This window comes from Triplophysa dalaica, chromosome 5, assembly GCF_015846415.1.
Source record: "Triplophysa dalaica isolate WHDGS20190420 chromosome 5, ASM1584641v1, whole genome shotgun sequence".
NCBI lineage: Eukaryota > Metazoa > Chordata > Actinopteri > Cypriniformes > Nemacheilidae > Triplophysa > Triplophysa dalaica.
This window is the reverse complement of record NC_079546.1, coordinates 25,247,574-25,264,645: the sequence shown is the minus strand read 5'-3', so window position 1 is coordinate 25,264,645 and position 17,072 is coordinate 25,247,574. Positions and strand designations below refer to the sequence as shown.

At 38.0% G+C, this 17,072-nt stretch overlaps 2 protein-coding genes and 1 long non-coding RNA gene across 4 annotated transcripts; 2 read left to right on the top strand and 1 right to left on the bottom strand.

The window, feature by feature from the left end:
- Positions 1 to 2,576: 2,576 nt before the first annotated feature.
- LOC130420842 (uncharacterized) lies at positions 2,577 to 3,841 on the top strand. Its single transcript, XR_008906717.1, has 3 exons — positions 2,577 to 3,087; positions 3,345 to 3,425; positions 3,754 to 3,841. It is a non-coding gene; the product is annotated as an uncharacterized LOC130420842 (long non-coding RNA).
- Positions 3,842 to 5,179: 1,338 nt separating this feature from the next.
- On the bottom strand, positions 5,180 to 10,983 carry LOC130420676 (uncharacterized). Of its 2 annotated transcripts, XM_056748160.1 has the most exons (7): positions 10,749 to 10,983; positions 9,802 to 10,229; positions 9,547 to 9,652; positions 6,855 to 7,072; positions 6,492 to 6,623; positions 6,127 to 6,294; positions 5,180 to 6,034 (listed from the first exon to the last, which is right to left on the bottom strand). In XM_056748160.1, exons 2-7 carry the CDS (start codon positions 10,225 to 10,227, stop codon positions 5,801 to 5,803), a joined length of 1,284 nt encoding a protein of 427 aa, XP_056604138.1. In that variant the 5' UTR covers positions 10,228 to 10,229; positions 10,749 to 10,983; the 3' UTR covers positions 5,180 to 5,800. The 2 variants fall into 2 exon arrangements, with proteins under 2 accessions (XP_056604138.1, XP_056604140.1); XM_056748162.1 differs by lacking the exon at positions 6,492 to 6,623.
- A 680-nt stretch (positions 10,984 to 11,663) lies between these two features.
- On the top strand, positions 11,664 to 14,467 carry LOC130420686 (E3 ubiquitin-protein ligase RBBP6-like). The gene is made up of 10 exons (XM_056748176.1): positions 11,664 to 12,048; positions 12,406 to 12,505; positions 12,589 to 12,619; positions 12,995 to 13,036; positions 13,128 to 13,216; positions 13,290 to 13,386; positions 13,469 to 13,608; positions 13,687 to 13,862; positions 13,937 to 14,040; positions 14,130 to 14,467. The coding sequence occupies exons 1-10, from the start codon at positions 11,889 to 11,891 to the stop codon at positions 14,376 to 14,378; spliced, it is 1,188 nt and encodes a 395-aa protein (XP_056604154.1). The 5' UTR covers positions 11,664 to 11,888; the 3' UTR covers positions 14,379 to 14,467.
- Positions 14,468 to 17,072: the final 2,605 nt, after the last annotated feature.

The following is a 17,072-nucleotide window of genomic DNA, read 5'->3' as shown; positions in this document are numbered from 1 at the left end:
TATAAAACATAATAATAAATGTAATACCTGTAATATTAGCCTATATGTACGTTTATTGTTTATTATATCATATTGTTTATATTATTATTTGTTGTTAGTCTATTGTACAGAACGGGCATAGGATTTTACGCGAGAATACACATAGGCTTAGGGTGACTTTTTTAGTGTAAATAATTGCCACAAACACTAAAATACTTTTACTTGAATTAAAATAGTGGTTAATTTTAGCTAAGGGTGAATATTGAAACAAAATGTCGAGACTGACCAATTAAGTATTTCAGAGTGCGGGTATAAAATAAAAAACAAAATATGGAAAGAATATTTGAAACAAAGCATGAAACTTAATATATTATATAATATGTTTGGGTTGTATTTTTGAACATGCTGCGTTATCAGGTACAAATAGTTTTTTCGCTTTGCTTGGACCACTTCCGGTGTTTGACGTTTTGCGTAATCTCCCGCGCATTGCGTGCTGAGAAAAGTAGCGGTACAGGTAAGGATCCGTGTTTTTCTTATTTATATTAGTTAAAACTTGATGTTGTCTTCCAAGTAAAGTGTACATTTAGTATTTTTATACTAGTTGATCAGTAATTGTTCTCACTTGATATGTCGTTTCTCATTTAACTAAGAAGATCTTTTAAAATCTATAAAGTTTAATTATGTATTAACGTGTTTTGCGGCCAAGATGTGCTAATGTTTTCCAAACATCAATTCCGTAGGCTATAATGATGCAGTATTAAACATTATCTAACCGATCTTTTTTCTTTATTAATAAAATGTTTTAGGAGCTCAGATTAAGTCAGAAAGGATAATTGTATACTAAGTACATGTACTGTTTTATAAAAATGGGTGATATTTAATCAACCTGTACATATTACCCTTAAAAACACACTAACTGCTGAAACCGCTGCACCTTGGAACATCCCTGCTGAGAAACAAGCATATACTAGTGTGGTATGTTTTGATTGATGCTGGTTTTAGCCGCATGTGCTGGTTTAAGATGATCCTTGGATGGTCACCTGCTGGTCCATAGCGGGTAAGACTGGTCATACAAGCATCAAAACATACCTAACCCAGCATATGCTATTTTTTTTTTCAACAGGGATTATTGACACTGGTTTGAATCGAAGAGTTAATCTTCCATTGGTCTAGGCTCGGGTTAATTTAGATCAACTAATTTCCTTATTTAAGCAGTTTAGATCAGTTTATGACAGCTTGAAACTGTTTGGACTAACTTTGACCTGTTTATAACAAATATATGACATGTTCCAAAATGCAACACCACGCCACCACTACAATATAACATTCCATTGAATGACTTTTTACATGTATCTTCATGTGTGTTTTTTGTTTATTCCAGGATGCCTGGGTCAACATTCAAAAAATGTTCTTCTTGCAATGCCATAAAAGTTGCAAAGCAAAAAATAAATGAGCGATGGGTCAAAAATATGAAAGATGCAAATAATTTCTGTAAACTTATAAATTCTGCCAATATTCTGGTAAGTCAGCCTGATCTCACACATAAGACGTACATATTTACACGTAAATTAAGCCTGTCCTATACGTAGGAAAAAATCTTAAAATCAGATGGAGTCTAGGAAGTTCCTCCTGTGTAAGTAAATGTAATGAAATTTGCCTGGTTTAAAAATATAAGCACAAAACATTTTGGGTTAAAAATGTATCTAACGATACATCATGTATCCTTCTTGCGAAGTTTGTTTTTGTCTAATCCTGAATCAATCAAATACACCTAGGGTTTACATTCAGACTATTTTTGACAGTCAACCGCTGTTGAGTAGCCCAGTACCTGAATGACTCGTCATAGACAAAGAGAAGTGTCAGATATCACACTTTTGTTTTAAAAACATTGGTTGTGTGTATCCTTACAGGAAAACACCACCGTTTTTACATATGCCATTATGCTCTTACCTCAACCTAAAAGAGTTGATACATATCTGTCCCGTCTCAGTGGGTGCACTTAATCGCTGCAGGGTGCCACTATGTTAGCGTTTAGCTTAGAACCATTCGTTCCATTCATTCATTAGGATCCAAACAGGGATGATTTAAGAAGCCACCAAACACTTCATAGCGATTAAGTGCACTCACTGAGATGGGACAGATACATATCAACTTGTCTAGCTTGAGGTAAGACATATGTAAAACGGTGGTGTTTTCTTTAAAAAAAAAATGGTAGCTCCTTTGTGATTTCATGAACTGGTCTAATAATAATTCTGCTTGTGTATTACAGGTGCTGTGAGAAAGAGCCATGTCTCCCGTGCCGCCACTGATGATGAGACCACAATACATGTGATACGGTGGTTCAACCTAGCAGCAGACAGGGGAGCAGACCCAGTGTCAGGACCCAACAGTTGTGTTCTACTGTTTAACTTTAACTTGTGTGTTCAGTGTTCGTTTACCAGTTAAGATAAAGACAAGTTTACTACTTTAAAAAGTATTTTTTTAAGTTTATATTGATCAATCTTTTAAAAACCCAGTTTACACAAAAAAAATATTTAATTAAATGATTCTTGAGCTACATTAAAAAAAGTGTTATTTTCCTTAAATAAATAAAAATATTTGTACAATTTATGGTTGCATTTCATTTTCTGTAATACAATTGTATACATAAATACAGTCTGTAATGACCTATTTTTAAATTTTAATTGTTACTGGCTTAAACGGGTGAGTTTACTATGCGTTTTGAATGATTTCCTCATGTGTTATTATTATTAAAAAAGGAAGGCATATTAAAAATGAAAGAGCAATCCATTCTATCCAATGTTGGTCAATAAGATTTGAAATATTTCTTTAGCTAGTTTTGGCCAGAAAACTTTTAAATGAGGGATCTGAAGGTATCTAGAGAGAATGACTAGATCCGTGGCGGATCAGCTGCTTTGTAAACGGGTCCTGAACGGGTCTGCCCCGGATCTGGTCCGGATCCGCCATCCTTATCTGTTCTGGATCCGGAGTCAATTTGCTATCTGGGAAGGAGCGTAACGTTGAAGGCGGCATTTGAACCTGCATCGAACACGGAGATCCATGTCGGAAGATCGCGGTGATTTCATCGACCAAAATATCAATAATCTGGTGAGATTACAGAGTTTCTTCAAAGTCATGCACAGTTTTAACATCTATCAGTGATGTTGATGTATACTAACGTTAAACGCCACGGACTTACACCACATGAAGTAAGATGAGCTGTTATAATTATAGCTGTTTGGGCTACCAGACATGCTGGTGTGATTTTTATGTGCAGGTTTTAGCCTATCAATGAGGTAAATCCAGATTATCATTGAGTTGTAGATAAATGTTTACATTTTTTTATATATTTTTTTTCATTACAGATGCAGATGCAGGGTAACGTTACCATCCATTATCACACTGCTGTTCAAGATAATATCCCAGGATGTATGTCTCAGAAACAGGTGAAAATTTGAATCGTTTTCTTACTTGCTTTAATCTAGCAATTTACTGCTAATCTATTAATAAATCTAATTGGCTTGCATAATGGTTTCTTGTCAATTTTGTGGACAACAGCCAGTCCACCTTTGTGACAGGGCTGGGGCTCAAGCATGGTTTCCACAGGTGTGGTGACGGGATTTAGCAATTAACTTTGATTTAGAAAGTTTTAGTGCAATTTAAAATATTTGCAGAGGCAAGAAGATAGTGCATGTTGAGGGTAGTTCATGTACATTTGTTGTGCTGCTAGTCTGTGTGAATTACTAGATTTTTAACCAGTGTATAATTTTTCAGACGCTTTGTGGGTATAAACCCAGAAAAAGGGACAAAGGCTGCAAAGGGGAAAAAAGAAGAACTGTCAATTCACATGTCACCAGCCTCTTGCGCAAGTAAATGGACTTTCAGTGGGATTTCATTTGAAAATGTTGAGTAGGATGTATACATTACACATATGTTCAAACAGCAATGACTAAGGGGGCTGGGGAAATTCATTCTAATGTTCATTCTCATCTGCCTTTCAAAGTGAGAATGCTGAACTTCTCTTCTGTGCTCTTTTGCCATTCTTTTTTTTGTTCTTTCAATGAATTGTGCTCATCACACTTTCTATTATTTTATGTTATTCTGTCCGTTTTAGCTCTGTTTCTAAAATTAGCTTTTGTTAGGTCAAGCCATGTGATGTAATTTTGGATTGAAATTTGAAATTATGGAAATCATATCTCTCCCTCTCTCTCTCTCTCTCTCTCTCTCTTTCTCTGTCATATACAGACCCAAGACTTTGCAAAGGATCCTCATTGTGTGCTTTGAGTAAATGGTTTGTGGTCTAAGCAGTGACAGTGTTTTTATTGTTTATTGCTCTTTAATGATGAAGAGTTCCATTAAGTGTTAACTATTGGTTTGAATGTATTCATACATGTTGAATTTTAGTGGTTTAGGTAACACTGCATATGAAGTTCAGTATTTTGTTATAATGAAAAATGTATTTGGGTTTAAAAATGTATTTGTTACTTTTTAAACCATGAACATGAGAAAACGAGATTTGTTTGTGATTAATCTGAGCCTATGTGTAACATTTTTATGTGACCAGGAGTCACAGTGTATATCCTTTGAGTCTTTTTAAATGAATTTTAGCAGTTCAAGGAACATTAAATGTTGAGGTTTTGGGCCCTATCTTGCACCAACGCAGCGCAAAGCCAAACGCAAGTGTCTTTGCTAGTTTAAGACAGACGCAGTTGTTATTTTCCGTCCAGTGACCACAGATGTCGGCAATGAACATGATATACAGTATATGTTTGTGATTGGTCTGATCCATGTGTGCCTACATTTGTAAGTATTTATCTTTCAGTGTTTGTATTACAATAAAAAAAAGTTAATTTCAACACGGAACTATTAGTTTTCTTTCACTTAAGTGTTACCTGAAGGATTATGCCTTTTGTATTAACTCTAGCTAGAATATGTCTATAACAATCAGTACACGTTACTATGCTAACCCTAATTAACAATATTTAATGGAAACAAAATAAATGGTGATTTAACAGGAAAATAATGGTAACACTGCTGCCAGTTGTTTCCTGTTTTTTCTGTGATTCACAGTAAATTCCTGTAGAAAACATTACGGGGAGTGCACTGTAAAAAAACATTAACAGGAATTAACTGTTCAAATAGCAGGAAAATAATGGTAACCCTGCTGCCAGTAATTTCCTGTTATTTAACAGGGAAATAATTAACAGTGCTGATATATCAGCTCAATGTAAATTTATTGTATGTTATTTGTGGCGAGGTGGGCGTGGTTCAGCACGGTCTGTGAAGAGGGGGAGTGTCGGGAGAAAGACGGTGAGTAGGCAGATCAACGTTTTAGTGAAAACACCTGCTTCTCATTCTAGTAATTGGCGAGGAGACGCTTTAAAAGCGAAAGGCAGATCTGGAGGTAGAGAGAGAGACCGGCTGGGAAAACGAGTGCCAGAGCTACAGAGACGCTGTATCCAGAGGAAACAGAGAGACGAGAGATTCTTAGATCCGGAAGGATCGAGCGGGAATTTTATTTTGAACACCGGATGTGTGAAACCCGGAACTATTATTTGAATAAAATACTTATCGTTTTCCCAGCCACGCCGACCCTGACTCCTTTCTTCCCTACACTTATCGAGCGTATTACATTATTATATATACATAATCTCCAGCATCAAATTCAATACCTACATACTCAATAGGGGCACTCAAAATTAACCAAACCCTTTTTCTTAGATAAGTGAAGATTATACAATGGTGGTAAAGTTCAAATTTTGTAATATTTTGGAATCCCCCATTTACATTCTGTGAGGTTCATATTTGGTGACATATAAAATTAAAATATGGCTAATGCTAGGGTCAAGCTTTTCAAAAATGTTTTTGAATAAGTAGAATAAAACAGGAGAATTATCACTACTGTGGCATAGACTTGCCGTTCTCCTTGGCTCATGTTGACAAACATTAGGGGCATTTCATGACGACAGGAGGCTCCAAACACTCCTGTAACATCAAGTTTCTTAGCTTGTTGCGGTGACCTCAGCACGTTGCCAGCCTTGAAGTTACTGCAGTCCTAAAGATTAAAGGAAAACCGAGATTTATTGGAGGAATAATGGTCTTTTTTAAATCTAATATTTCACGGCGTATTCTACAACTATGTCTTACCTCGTGAGGCTTTGAGCTGTCAAGATGTGAAAGCAGGTATTCCTCTACATCCTTTTCACTAACAAACATGCGGGTTCCATGTAATGGCTCAACCGCACTTGTCCCTGAGCTTTGCTTTCTCACAAGGCCAAAGTTGGCATCCAATGTCACTATCACATCTCCATCCGCCTGGAAGACAAACATTTACAGTAATCCTGGTTTTGTATATGCAACAGGTTGATACACTTATACTATTACTATTCTATTATAATTCTTTATACCAAAAATTAAGAAATTTTTCAATTTTTATCAATTCAATGCCATAAGGTAATGGAGAATGCATTTATGGTTAATCAAACAAGTACCACGCTGGAACTAGAACCAACCTTTGGACATGCTGGACATGTGGTCCCATCACCTAATTGTGGGCAAACATCTACCAAACTTATTTTTCGGAAGTGGTGATGCCTAAAATGAGATATGGATTCTCCCACCAGGGCTCTGTAGATTGCGTTAACCTACCGTATAAGCAGGAGTCAGTGAAAACATTACTGTATCCCACACTCACATCTGTAGACTGTGGTTCACTGAGAAGTTGTTATTTTATAGCAAAATAGCAAGAATATGTTTGCAAGCAACTGTAAATCCAAGATGGTTTGTCTATTTGGACTCATCAATATTCTATGAAAGTAACAGAAATGTTCACATTATAGACAGGACTTCAAACTGACCTCTACAAACTGGCTTACCTCTGCAAGTGTAAGGTTATTTTTCCAGCGCAGGGTGTTGCAAAAACCCTCAACAGAAACCTGACACTCCAGTGACAGACAAACAAAAAGCTCTAGCAGAGGGATGGAGAAGGCTGTCTGATGCTTGTCGGCTGTTGCTAGCCAGAGCCCATACCTTAGCAGAGTGCACGTTTCTGTTTCACACGTACACATATTGACTGTGACGGTGCAGAGCCGTCCTGCAAAATAAAAAAGTAAAAAAAAAACATAACCAAGTACTACTATAGAGACCTTATCAGTATAGACTAAGTGCTTTGAGCGGCTGGTCCTGTCACACCTAAAAGACTCTCTACCATCCACACTGGACCCATACCAATTTGCCTACCGTAGCAATAGGAGCACAGATGATGCAGTGTCCATGGCGCTGCACTCCGTGCTCACACATCTGGACAATAAGGACACTTATGCACGCATGCTGTTTGTAGACTTCAGCTCTGCATTCAATACCGTCATCCCTTCCAAGCTAATCATCAAACTTGGAAACCTAGGCATTAACAATTCAACCTGCAACTGGATTATGGATTTCCTGAAGAACAGGCCTCAGCTTGTTAGGTTAGGCAACATCTGCTCCACCACAACCACCCTCAACACTGGTGTACCACAGGGCTGCGTACTGAGCCCCTTTCTCTACTCCCTTTTCACACTCGACTGCAGGCCTGTGAATGGAACTAACTCCTTAATCAAGTTTGCAGACGATACAACAGTGATTGGTCTCATCAGCAACAACGATGAGACTGCTTACAGGGAGGAGGTACTGCACCTGGCCACATGGTGCTCAAACAACAACCTGCTCCTTAACACCTCCAAGACAAAGGAGATCATCGTGGACTTCAGGAAGGCGAAAGGAGGCACACACGACCCCATCCACTTTAACGGGACAGCTGTTGAACGTGTTTCCAGTTTTAAGTTCCTGGGGACCCACATTTCGGAGGACCTGTCCTGGACCACCAACACCTCATGCCTGGTCAAGAAGGCTCACCAGCGTCTCTTCTTTCTGAGGACACTGAAGAAGAACCAACTGTCTTCAACTATCCTGGTGAACTTCTATCGCTGCACGATAGAGAGCATCCTGACCAACTGCGTCACAGTCTGGTACGGGAACTGTTCTGTTGCTGAGCGCAAGGCACTGCAGCGGGTGGTGAAAACAGCCCAGCGCATCACAGGGACTACACTCTCTTCCATTGAGGACATCCAGAAGAAACGCTGTCTGCGTCGAGCTCGCAGCATTCTCAAGGACTCCTCTCATCCCGCTCATAGACTGTTTACTCTCCTGCCTTCCGGTAGGCGCTTCAGGTGCCTCCGGGCAAGAACCAGCAGACTAGGAAAAAGCTTTTTTCCCAGAGCTGTTTCATTACTGAACTCTGCTCCCCACTGATTTCACTACCTCTCATAACTTTAACTTAATGCTGCTATTACAATGTTTACATTGCACTATAGGGCTGCCATGCATGACTGAACTGTACACACCAGTACTTCATGTATCTGCTCAACCGGACTGTTTACACACACTCAGCATCATTTGCACTCTATTCTGCTCACTTGCACACCAGGAATATTACACTGAATGCTCATTTGCACTAATGGACTACTCTCATAACTGCATTAACTCATCTACTGCACTGTAACTTTAATAACTGCATTAACTCATCTACTTCACTGTAACCTTAATAACTGCATTAACTCACCTACTGCACTGTAACTTCAATAACTGCACTAACTCACCTACTGCACTCTAACTCATCTATTGCATTGCATCTATCACATAACTAACTGCATCTACTCATCTATTGCACTATAGCTTCAATATCTGCACTAACTCATCTACTGCACTGTAACTGTATATCTGCATCTACTCATGTACTGCACCGTACCTTTAATAACCGCATCAACTCATCTACTGCACTGTAACTTTAATAGCTAATGTCTGTAACTAATGCACACTCAAGTCACTTGCACTATTGTATAGTCTATATTGTTATCTGTTCATAACCTCCTGTACATTAATGTTCACAGTATATAGCCTTCTGTATATATTGTTCATAGAACATACCGATTGTCATATTTTTATAGTACATGCCCATCGTAAATTATTTTCCTAATATCGTATTCTGTATTTATTCACACTGTATATCTGCACTTGCTAATTGCACTTCTGGTCAGACCTAAACTACATTTCGTTACACTGTACTTGTATATGTGTAATGACAATAAAGTTGAATCTAATCTAATCTAATCTAAATCCCTTGAGTGTGTCACTAATAACTTAATAACGCAATAAGCCTGTGAAGCAGTGCATTAAAGTGAGTTTTATAACAGCTAAGGGTGTTGTGGCACGATGCTAAACAAAGTCATTAAAACCCCCTTTGCTGTTATAAAACACACTGTTACCCCCTGCTTTTAATCAAATAAAGTAAACGAAGTGTTATTAAGGCTATGTAATTCAGTCAGCTTGTATAAATCGGGGTACTTTATAACGTTTTAGAATTTGGCTCAGCCAATCAGAATCAAGGACCAGAACTGACCATTTTATAAATATTGTTACTATAATTATTAGATATTTTGACAAATTTTGATGAAATCCTTACTTCACATTTAAACGGATTTGATTCCTTTACCTTTTAAGAAAATTAAATAAATTTGTAAAATGACAAACCTGTGCTGACAATGACCTTCATGTCCTTTGTGTAGAATGCATGGGTGCCATGGCCTTCAGGTAAATATAGGAATAACCTCAGGGTGGATGGCTCATAGTAAGCATTCTGTAAGAAAGAATTATAGCTCTAACAAAGTTTTTAAAACAATAAACTTGAGACACGAACAGCTACATAGTTCAAAAACAATTTGAAGAAATTAATGAATAACTGTGAGTTTATTGTCTGTGTGTATGACTGCATGCTATTATTCTTACGTTCCACTTATCAGGAAGGTGCAGTGAATTCAGACAAGCCTCACAAAACACTGCAGTGGTGCTGCATTTGACACACCTATAATCTCCATGTTCTTGGCAGACAACACACTGGGCAGTGATTGGTGCTGAACCTTCAAATGACACCTTAAGCATGTCATCCTTAACTGCATCCCAGGCATGAAGCTCTCTCTTCTTTGCCTTACTGTACGCAGTCTCAGAACATGAGCTGCAGCTCGGTACCACATCATCAGGTTCAGCCTGTTGAGGTGCAATAGACTTGTGAGGGTCTGAAGGGGGGGTCAGTTTGCAGTTGGGCTCGGGGAGACCTTGATATAGGTAAGAAACCTTTGCAGGGCCAGTGATAGACCTCCTCAGCACCTTAATCTTAACGCTCCTGAAGCGTACGCCCTTAACTGCTTTTCCCATATCTAAAATCAGAATTTTTGGCAATTATTAGTTAAGGCAAGCAGCAACCCATACTTCTCATCACAGCCTAAAAGACATAAACACATCAATGAACATGGGATGCAGATGAGGTATATGTATTTGGTGACTCTATTAGATAGACATACACATTTAAACACATATAACTTTATTTGCTATAAAAGTACGTCTTGGGTTTGAATACTTCACGCAATACGAGTATAATATAACGTTAGCTTCAGTGAAGCGTTAACGAGTAGATAACTTAACGTTATAAAATGCAATAAACTGTCTTACAGCATAGAACAGTTACAGAGTAATTTTGCGTTAAACTAAACTTCAGACAGTAAACGTTAATGCTAACATAAAGCATGTAACTATAACGCAGGCTACTATGAAATCTAAATCGTTATGTCATGTCAACACTCATGTCACGCCAATTAAAAGACATTTTCTGCATTTATTTACTTATTGGCAAATAAGTTACAGTTTAAATCCCCAGTTTATCATTTAAATGGTCTTACCTGAAAGTAAGTGAAATATGATGCGGGAGGAAAATATCAAGCGGGAAAAAGCGTAACGTCACCACGTTATCTTGTAGACGTTCGATCAGCTGAGCTGGATTCCTCTGGGACTGGATCTGGAGTCTTCTCTTGTATTTGAAATGGTGGTTAACCATTTGGATGTATGATAACAGCCTTCTGAGTCTACCAGTAGACGCAGCAGCCCCATCTGGCCCATATGAATCAGCTGATAACCACTGACAACGCCCATTCAATCCACTGATAACATTCGAAGCGGGTGATTTTCCCCTGTACGAGCATTTTGGCGCGCGCGCTCATTTAGCAGCCGCTTATAGAGCGCAGTTTAATTGAACACTGCGCGTGCCCGCTGTTGATAACTGAGGTAAAATAAAAAAGATTAAAAAACATTTTTAATTGATCTTTAGATACAGTGCAAATTAATTATATTCATTACCAATGTTGGGTATGTTTCCTCAAAATGTAATAATTACTAATTACATCGGGCTACATAAAGTACACTCTGCTTTATACAAAAAAATCATTAACCTACTCCACAATGACAATATAAATCTTTTTTTAATAAATTAAACATTACATGTAACAAACTGTGACCATTAGTAACCCTTATTTATTTCAGTAAAATAACCGAATAAAAGGAAATATTAATATAAAAATATTAAGTCAATTTAACAAATGCAAGTACATTACAAATGACTAATAAATGAAGAGTAATCCCCTCTGTTACATTTTATTACAGTAATTAGACTCTGTAATCATAGACACCAAACACTAATGTTAACACACTTCAATAAAACTTTATTTTTTTGTTTAGTTGTGCTTGATGTGCATCTTAAACATTGACGTCATCAAGATCGCTTTTAATTGATGCGCTTGATCGGTTTCCATAGTAACAAGCAAAGTTTGGTTTAGTGTTGCTATTTGATCGCTGTTCACGAGAGCACCTTTCTACATCCTCCTTGTCGTCTGATTTTAACTTCTTATATTCATATTTGTGTTATTAATATCTATTATTGTTGTGATTAATTACTTGCTGACCATTATCTGTTCATTTCTATTGCATTTCTGCCAATTTATTACATTAATTGCATCTGTTTGTGTGCAGGGGCATCAGAACGCAACATGCCGTGTGTTCATTATAAGTTTGTCAGTAAACTTACACACGACACTGTGATCTTTGAGGGCCTTCACATCACTCTCGGAGATTTGAAACGACAAATCATGAGACGAGAGAAACTGAAGCGATGTGACCTGCGCATCTCCAACGAGCAAACTGATGAAGGTAAGTTCAGCTATTTTACATGTAAACTTTGACTTATTTACTCTCTTTAACGGGTATAAAGTATTAAATGTGATTATGGAAAAATAGTCACGGAGGGTAGATGTCACAGGCTTTATCCTTTTATCACTATTTTGATATATGATTAAATGAACATTAAGAAAAACGCTGCAGGTCACCTCCGTTTGGTACACTCACTAGTATGTATTGTATTGTATTATATTGTATGTTTATTATAAACTAAGGTTGTAAATAGTATAACTATATTATATATTGATATGTACTGTGGTCGGTATACAGTATCCTGGCATTATTTTAGTTGGTGTGGACAGACTGTAAATAAGTGTGTGTTTCCCACAGAATACACTGATGATGCAGACATCATCCCCAGTAACACTATGGTGACCGTCAGAAGAATCCCTGGAACTGGGGTGAAATCCACATATAACAGACCTGCAAAGTAAGTCACTTGATGATGTTATGAATATGAATCTTTTAATGAATATCAATCAGTCATTAAGTCTTTGTTGTTTTGATTTGCAGTAACTGGTCTAAAGTTGGATCTTCAAAAGCAGTATGTAAACAAAAGTGTTGACTTGAATGTTTATATTGTGCTGTAGGATCTCTTTAAGCTGGTCAGAGTTGACCATGAAGAAGCCTTGAACAATAGGCCTGAGTTTATTTTTACTGTAAAATTCAATAAGTTAAAATTCATTATTTAAGTAATTCATGTCATCTTGTTTTATATTTTCTGTCATTAACTTATTTCAATATAAATATGTTTGTGGTTTAGCTAATATACGTGCGTTTAAAACTCTCTACTAAAGTATTGCTGTAGAATGTCATTTGGTGGGTTTCTGTTTACATTGTGTTAAGTGTCTTTAGTTTGTATCTCTGGGTGTGATGGGGTTCTGAATGGTAATAAATCTCTTTGGTCTTCTTTCAACAGCAAGTGAATGGTTCTTTAATGTCACTTGAGCAGCTTTTCAAGGTACTGAAATCCACTAAACAATATGAAAACTATGTAAACTGTATGTTTGTGTAGAAAAAGGCGTATAAAGCATTTATTTGTAAATGAACAGACGGAGAATCTGTCTGAGGCAAAGGCATCAGAGGAGGACAAAATTAAAGCTGTCATGTTCCAGTCCAGCCGCTGTTACTATTCTACCAAGTGAGTATTATAACGTTCACATTGTGACCTGAATTTTCAAGTGCTCTCCATCATGACTCTCATCACTTACCAGTGAAGCACTCAAGCTGGTTGGAGGCCTTCCACCAAACTATGTGTGCTATAAATGTGGCATACCTGGGCATCACATCAGAAACTGCCCAAAGACACGGGTAACACATAACTAACTGTGGACAGGATTTGTGTGCACGTTTTGCAGTGAATGTAAATGCAACCTTGCTTGTGCCGTCACAGGATCCAGCATTTATTGGGAGCAAGCGCATACGGAGAAGCGTAGGAATTCCTGTCAGCTTCTTAATGGAGGTGGATGACCATAACATGAAGGGAGTGATGCTGAGCAGCAGTGGAAAGCATGTCATTCCCATTATCAACGCGTAAGTTTACAACTGTAGAGACCTCACCACTGACACACATTTGCATTCGGTTGATAATTGTGCGCTTGTTCTGTTTAGTGAGGCTTATGCAACTCAAAAGAAAGAAGATCCGCCCTTCTTAACCAGGAGTGAGTCCTCCACATCCACCCCAGATGAAGATCCGGTGCCCGATGCTCTGCTGTGTCAGATCTGCAAAGATCTCATGACTGACGCTGTGATGACGCCCTGTTGCAGCAACAGCTTCTGCGATGAGTGTGAGTCTCTACACAAGCAAATATCACTCAGTTTTGTTTGACCTTTGAGAACATATGTGATTGTTTGGTCGCAGGTATTCGAACGTGTCTGCTGGATTCAGATGAACATGTTTGTCCCAGCTGCACAAAGTGTCATGTGTCTCCTGATGATTTGAATGTAAACATGTTCTTACGGCAGGTAAGATTGTGAAACTGTACATCAGGCTTTTGTCAAGCATCAAGCTCTGTCTTCTTTTCAAACCGGTTTTTTGGTTCTTGCCCACACAGGAAGTGAACTGTTTTAAGAACAGAGCCGAGGGGTCTGGTTTCTCACACACTCGAAAACCCCTGAACTCTTATACGGCGTGTTCCTCCACAAGCCAAAGTCTCAGCCATCGGTCCAGCTCAGTCGTTTCTGAACCCCACGATTCCCGCACCAACTCATCCTCCGGTAAGAGGCGACGGGGTTTGCGTGATGATGGCAGTGAAGACAATGACTCCGGACCTCTGCTCAAGAAATCCAAGAATGCTTTCTGATGAAGAACATCCAGGGAGATTCATCATTATGTATATATTATGTATACAGTTACAGTAGATATCATAGACATATAGAATTAATAAATATTTTTAATTTTACATTTTATTCAGGTTTGAAAAGTGTTTTTGAAGCCGCATACGCACACGCACACACACACACACACACGCGCACACGCACACACACTTATATATATTGATGATTGATGAGTAAAATCTCTAAACTGCTTCTGTATTTTATGAGACAGAAACAGAAAGTAAATGGAGATCTGAATACTCTCTATCTGAAGTTCATATAACAGGTGATCACTGTGCCATATGAACATTAATGTTTCGTATTATACTTGGTGTATCATATCACAATATAAACATGTAAAAATAAAAATAAATTATACTTATTTTTAAGAAATCTGTTTGGACAGTAATGCACACCCTTATTATATATAAAAAGATATAGAAATGCATTATTATATTTTTTTGTCAACTAAACATTATTATTATTCAACAAGCAAATGTGATGTTACAGGGTGAAACACCTTTGCGGTTGTTCAAAATACTACTTCAACATGATTTTTATTTAATTCATAGAGTGAAGAAGCAGTGTTTCATTTCAGTTTATTTTTATAAAATGCGACTGGACTGTTTAAATAACCCACTGTACCTGATAATAAGATTTTGTCAACTCCTACTTTTGCGTAAATAGTTTCTCATTCTTACTTTCTCTTGAAGTGGAAGTGAAACACACCTACAGTATCACTATAGACTTGTACACCAGCATAGACAGTGTCACGTCCTGGTGCTGGGACCTCTGTTCACCACCTGAGGGCGCCATTACACTATGTTCTGTCTGTATTTTGTTAGGACATGGATAAATGTCAAGCTTCATACTTCACGGCCGCTGCATGACAGCTCCTGATAGATTTCTATGAAGAGGTGAAAGAAACCATAAGAAAAAATGCAATGCCAATTGCATGCAATGCAATGCCATAATTCAAGAAAGCCTGGCAGACAATAGCGGACCGACTTAATGCGCAAGAAGTCAAAGGATATGAAGTCAATGATGTGGTGCTAATAGAAAATATGTGAAACAGGACCCAGATATTAAACATCTCCTAAGCAGCCTGTAACAATGTGAGTATTTGCAAAAGTAAATCTACATTTTGCACAAATCCTGCTGTGCTATTTCACATTTCTTTAACAGACTTCACAAACTGTCAGAACATTGTATATAAAGCACCTGGATAGACAGAGAGAGATGGCAGACGATAAAATCACACTCAAAAAGAGAAAGCTACAAGAAATGGAGCTGGATCTTGAGATTTAATGCCAGACACTCCAGAAACTGGACCGGGAAATCCAGAAACTACAAAGAGAAGTGAGTATTTCAGTGCACACAGTAACTGCAACACAGTGTTTTAATCTTTGTTGCTTTTGCTCTCTTTTTTCCAGGATCCAAGCAACTCAAACAACACGGCAGAGTTAAACACTCATGATGTCCAAGGTGCGTAGAGTACACATAAAATGTGTGGCTTACCTTGTGAAAGTCTCTCGTAAATTGGACAAGCCTGAAAGACTCTGGAGTCATGCACTGAGCCAGACCACTTTGCCTCTAAATTGCTGACAAGGCAGTCAACATCACAGTTCATCTGAAATGTTAAATTGTAACCTATTCATTAAGGTCATTAAATCCACAGAATTAATTTATGTAGGTCATAATAACCACAAATCACTCTTAACTGAACATTGATGCTGTATAACGTAATCTCCATCATGTTCTCCTGATGGGCATTTGATTCTTATGTGTGTGCAATCCACTGCACCAATGATGATAGGGAAAGCTGTAACAAAACAAAGTGAGTATCACACTGTGACAGAGCAAATGAGAAACTGATGGTTGCACATTGAAATTGAGGTTACCTGCAATCTTGTAAAACTCCTCCTTGATGTTGAGGGGTCTGCTGTGGCCAGGGAAGGTGATAAATATTTTGCTGAATGACTTCAGGGCCAGACAAACGCATCTTATTGTGAGGCAAATGGTTCACTGCAAAATTAATACAGCTTTTATACTTCCAGCACAGACCAAGAAACAGATTGTGAGATTTGAGCTGAAATCTGGTCAGAATGTCAATGATCCTGCAGTGATGGAGACCATCTTACAGTCTGTGAGTATTCAACTATTTGTGTTGAAAGTGTGTCCTACACAACACAATGAGCTGACACACAGATAGTAGAGTTTTTCAGACTCACTCAAACATGTTTGTTATTGGCTGAAGACACGGTCAGACTTGACCTTTCATTCCATTGACTTCCATACATACGCATGCAAATTTGTTAGAAGATATTTTGCAATTCGCTGTGTTTCAGTGTTTAAGTTTGGTGAACTCTGACCTGTGAATTTGTGTCACGTGAGTGTGTGAGACCAATATAAGATCAAAATGTCACAGTGTGACCTCTCTGTACTGAAATGTGAATGATGGAGGAATAACTGACACATTTTCACACCGTCTGAAGGAATTAGACGTGCTCAAGTCTAGTCTGACCGCAGCATTACTGTGTCACTGTGATTATTGTGTTGTCACCAGTGCGTTACTTAAGAAAAGAGTTTACAGATACAAACAAAGAGAACTCCAGAAAGCAGTCTTGTGACTTCACTGACTTTACTGGTTCTTTTCAATTCAAACTACCAACAAGAAGGAA

What these genes read in the sequence shown, in the direction of transcription:
- LOC130420686 (XM_056748176.1), top strand. Translation starts at nt 11,889, where the DNA reads ATGCCGTGTGTTCATTATAAGTTTGTCAGTAAACTTACACACGACACT. An exon ending in GAAACTGCCCAAAGACACGG is followed by an intron (nt 13,387 to 13,468) that starts GTAACACATAAC and finishes GTGCCGTCACAG; the next exon opens with GATCCAGCATTTATTGGGAG. An exon ending in GTCATTCCCATTATCAACGC is followed by an intron (nt 13,609 to 13,686) that starts GTAAGTTTACAA and finishes TGTTCTGTTTAG; the next exon opens with TGAGGCTTATGCAACTCAAA.
- LOC130420676 (XM_056748160.1), bottom strand. Translation starts at nt 10,227, where the DNA reads ATGGGAAAAGCAGTTAAGGGCGTACGCTTCAGGAGCGTTAAGATTAAG. An exon ending in ACCTTCCTGATAAGTGGAAC is followed by an intron (nt 9,653 to 9,801) that starts GTAAGAATAATA and finishes TCTTTCTTACAG; the next exon opens with AATGCTTACTATGAGCCATC. An exon ending in CATGTCCAGCATGTCCAAAG is followed by an intron (nt 6,295 to 6,491) that starts GTTGGTTCTAGT and finishes TTTGTCTTCCAG; the next exon opens with GCGGATGGAGATGTGATAGT.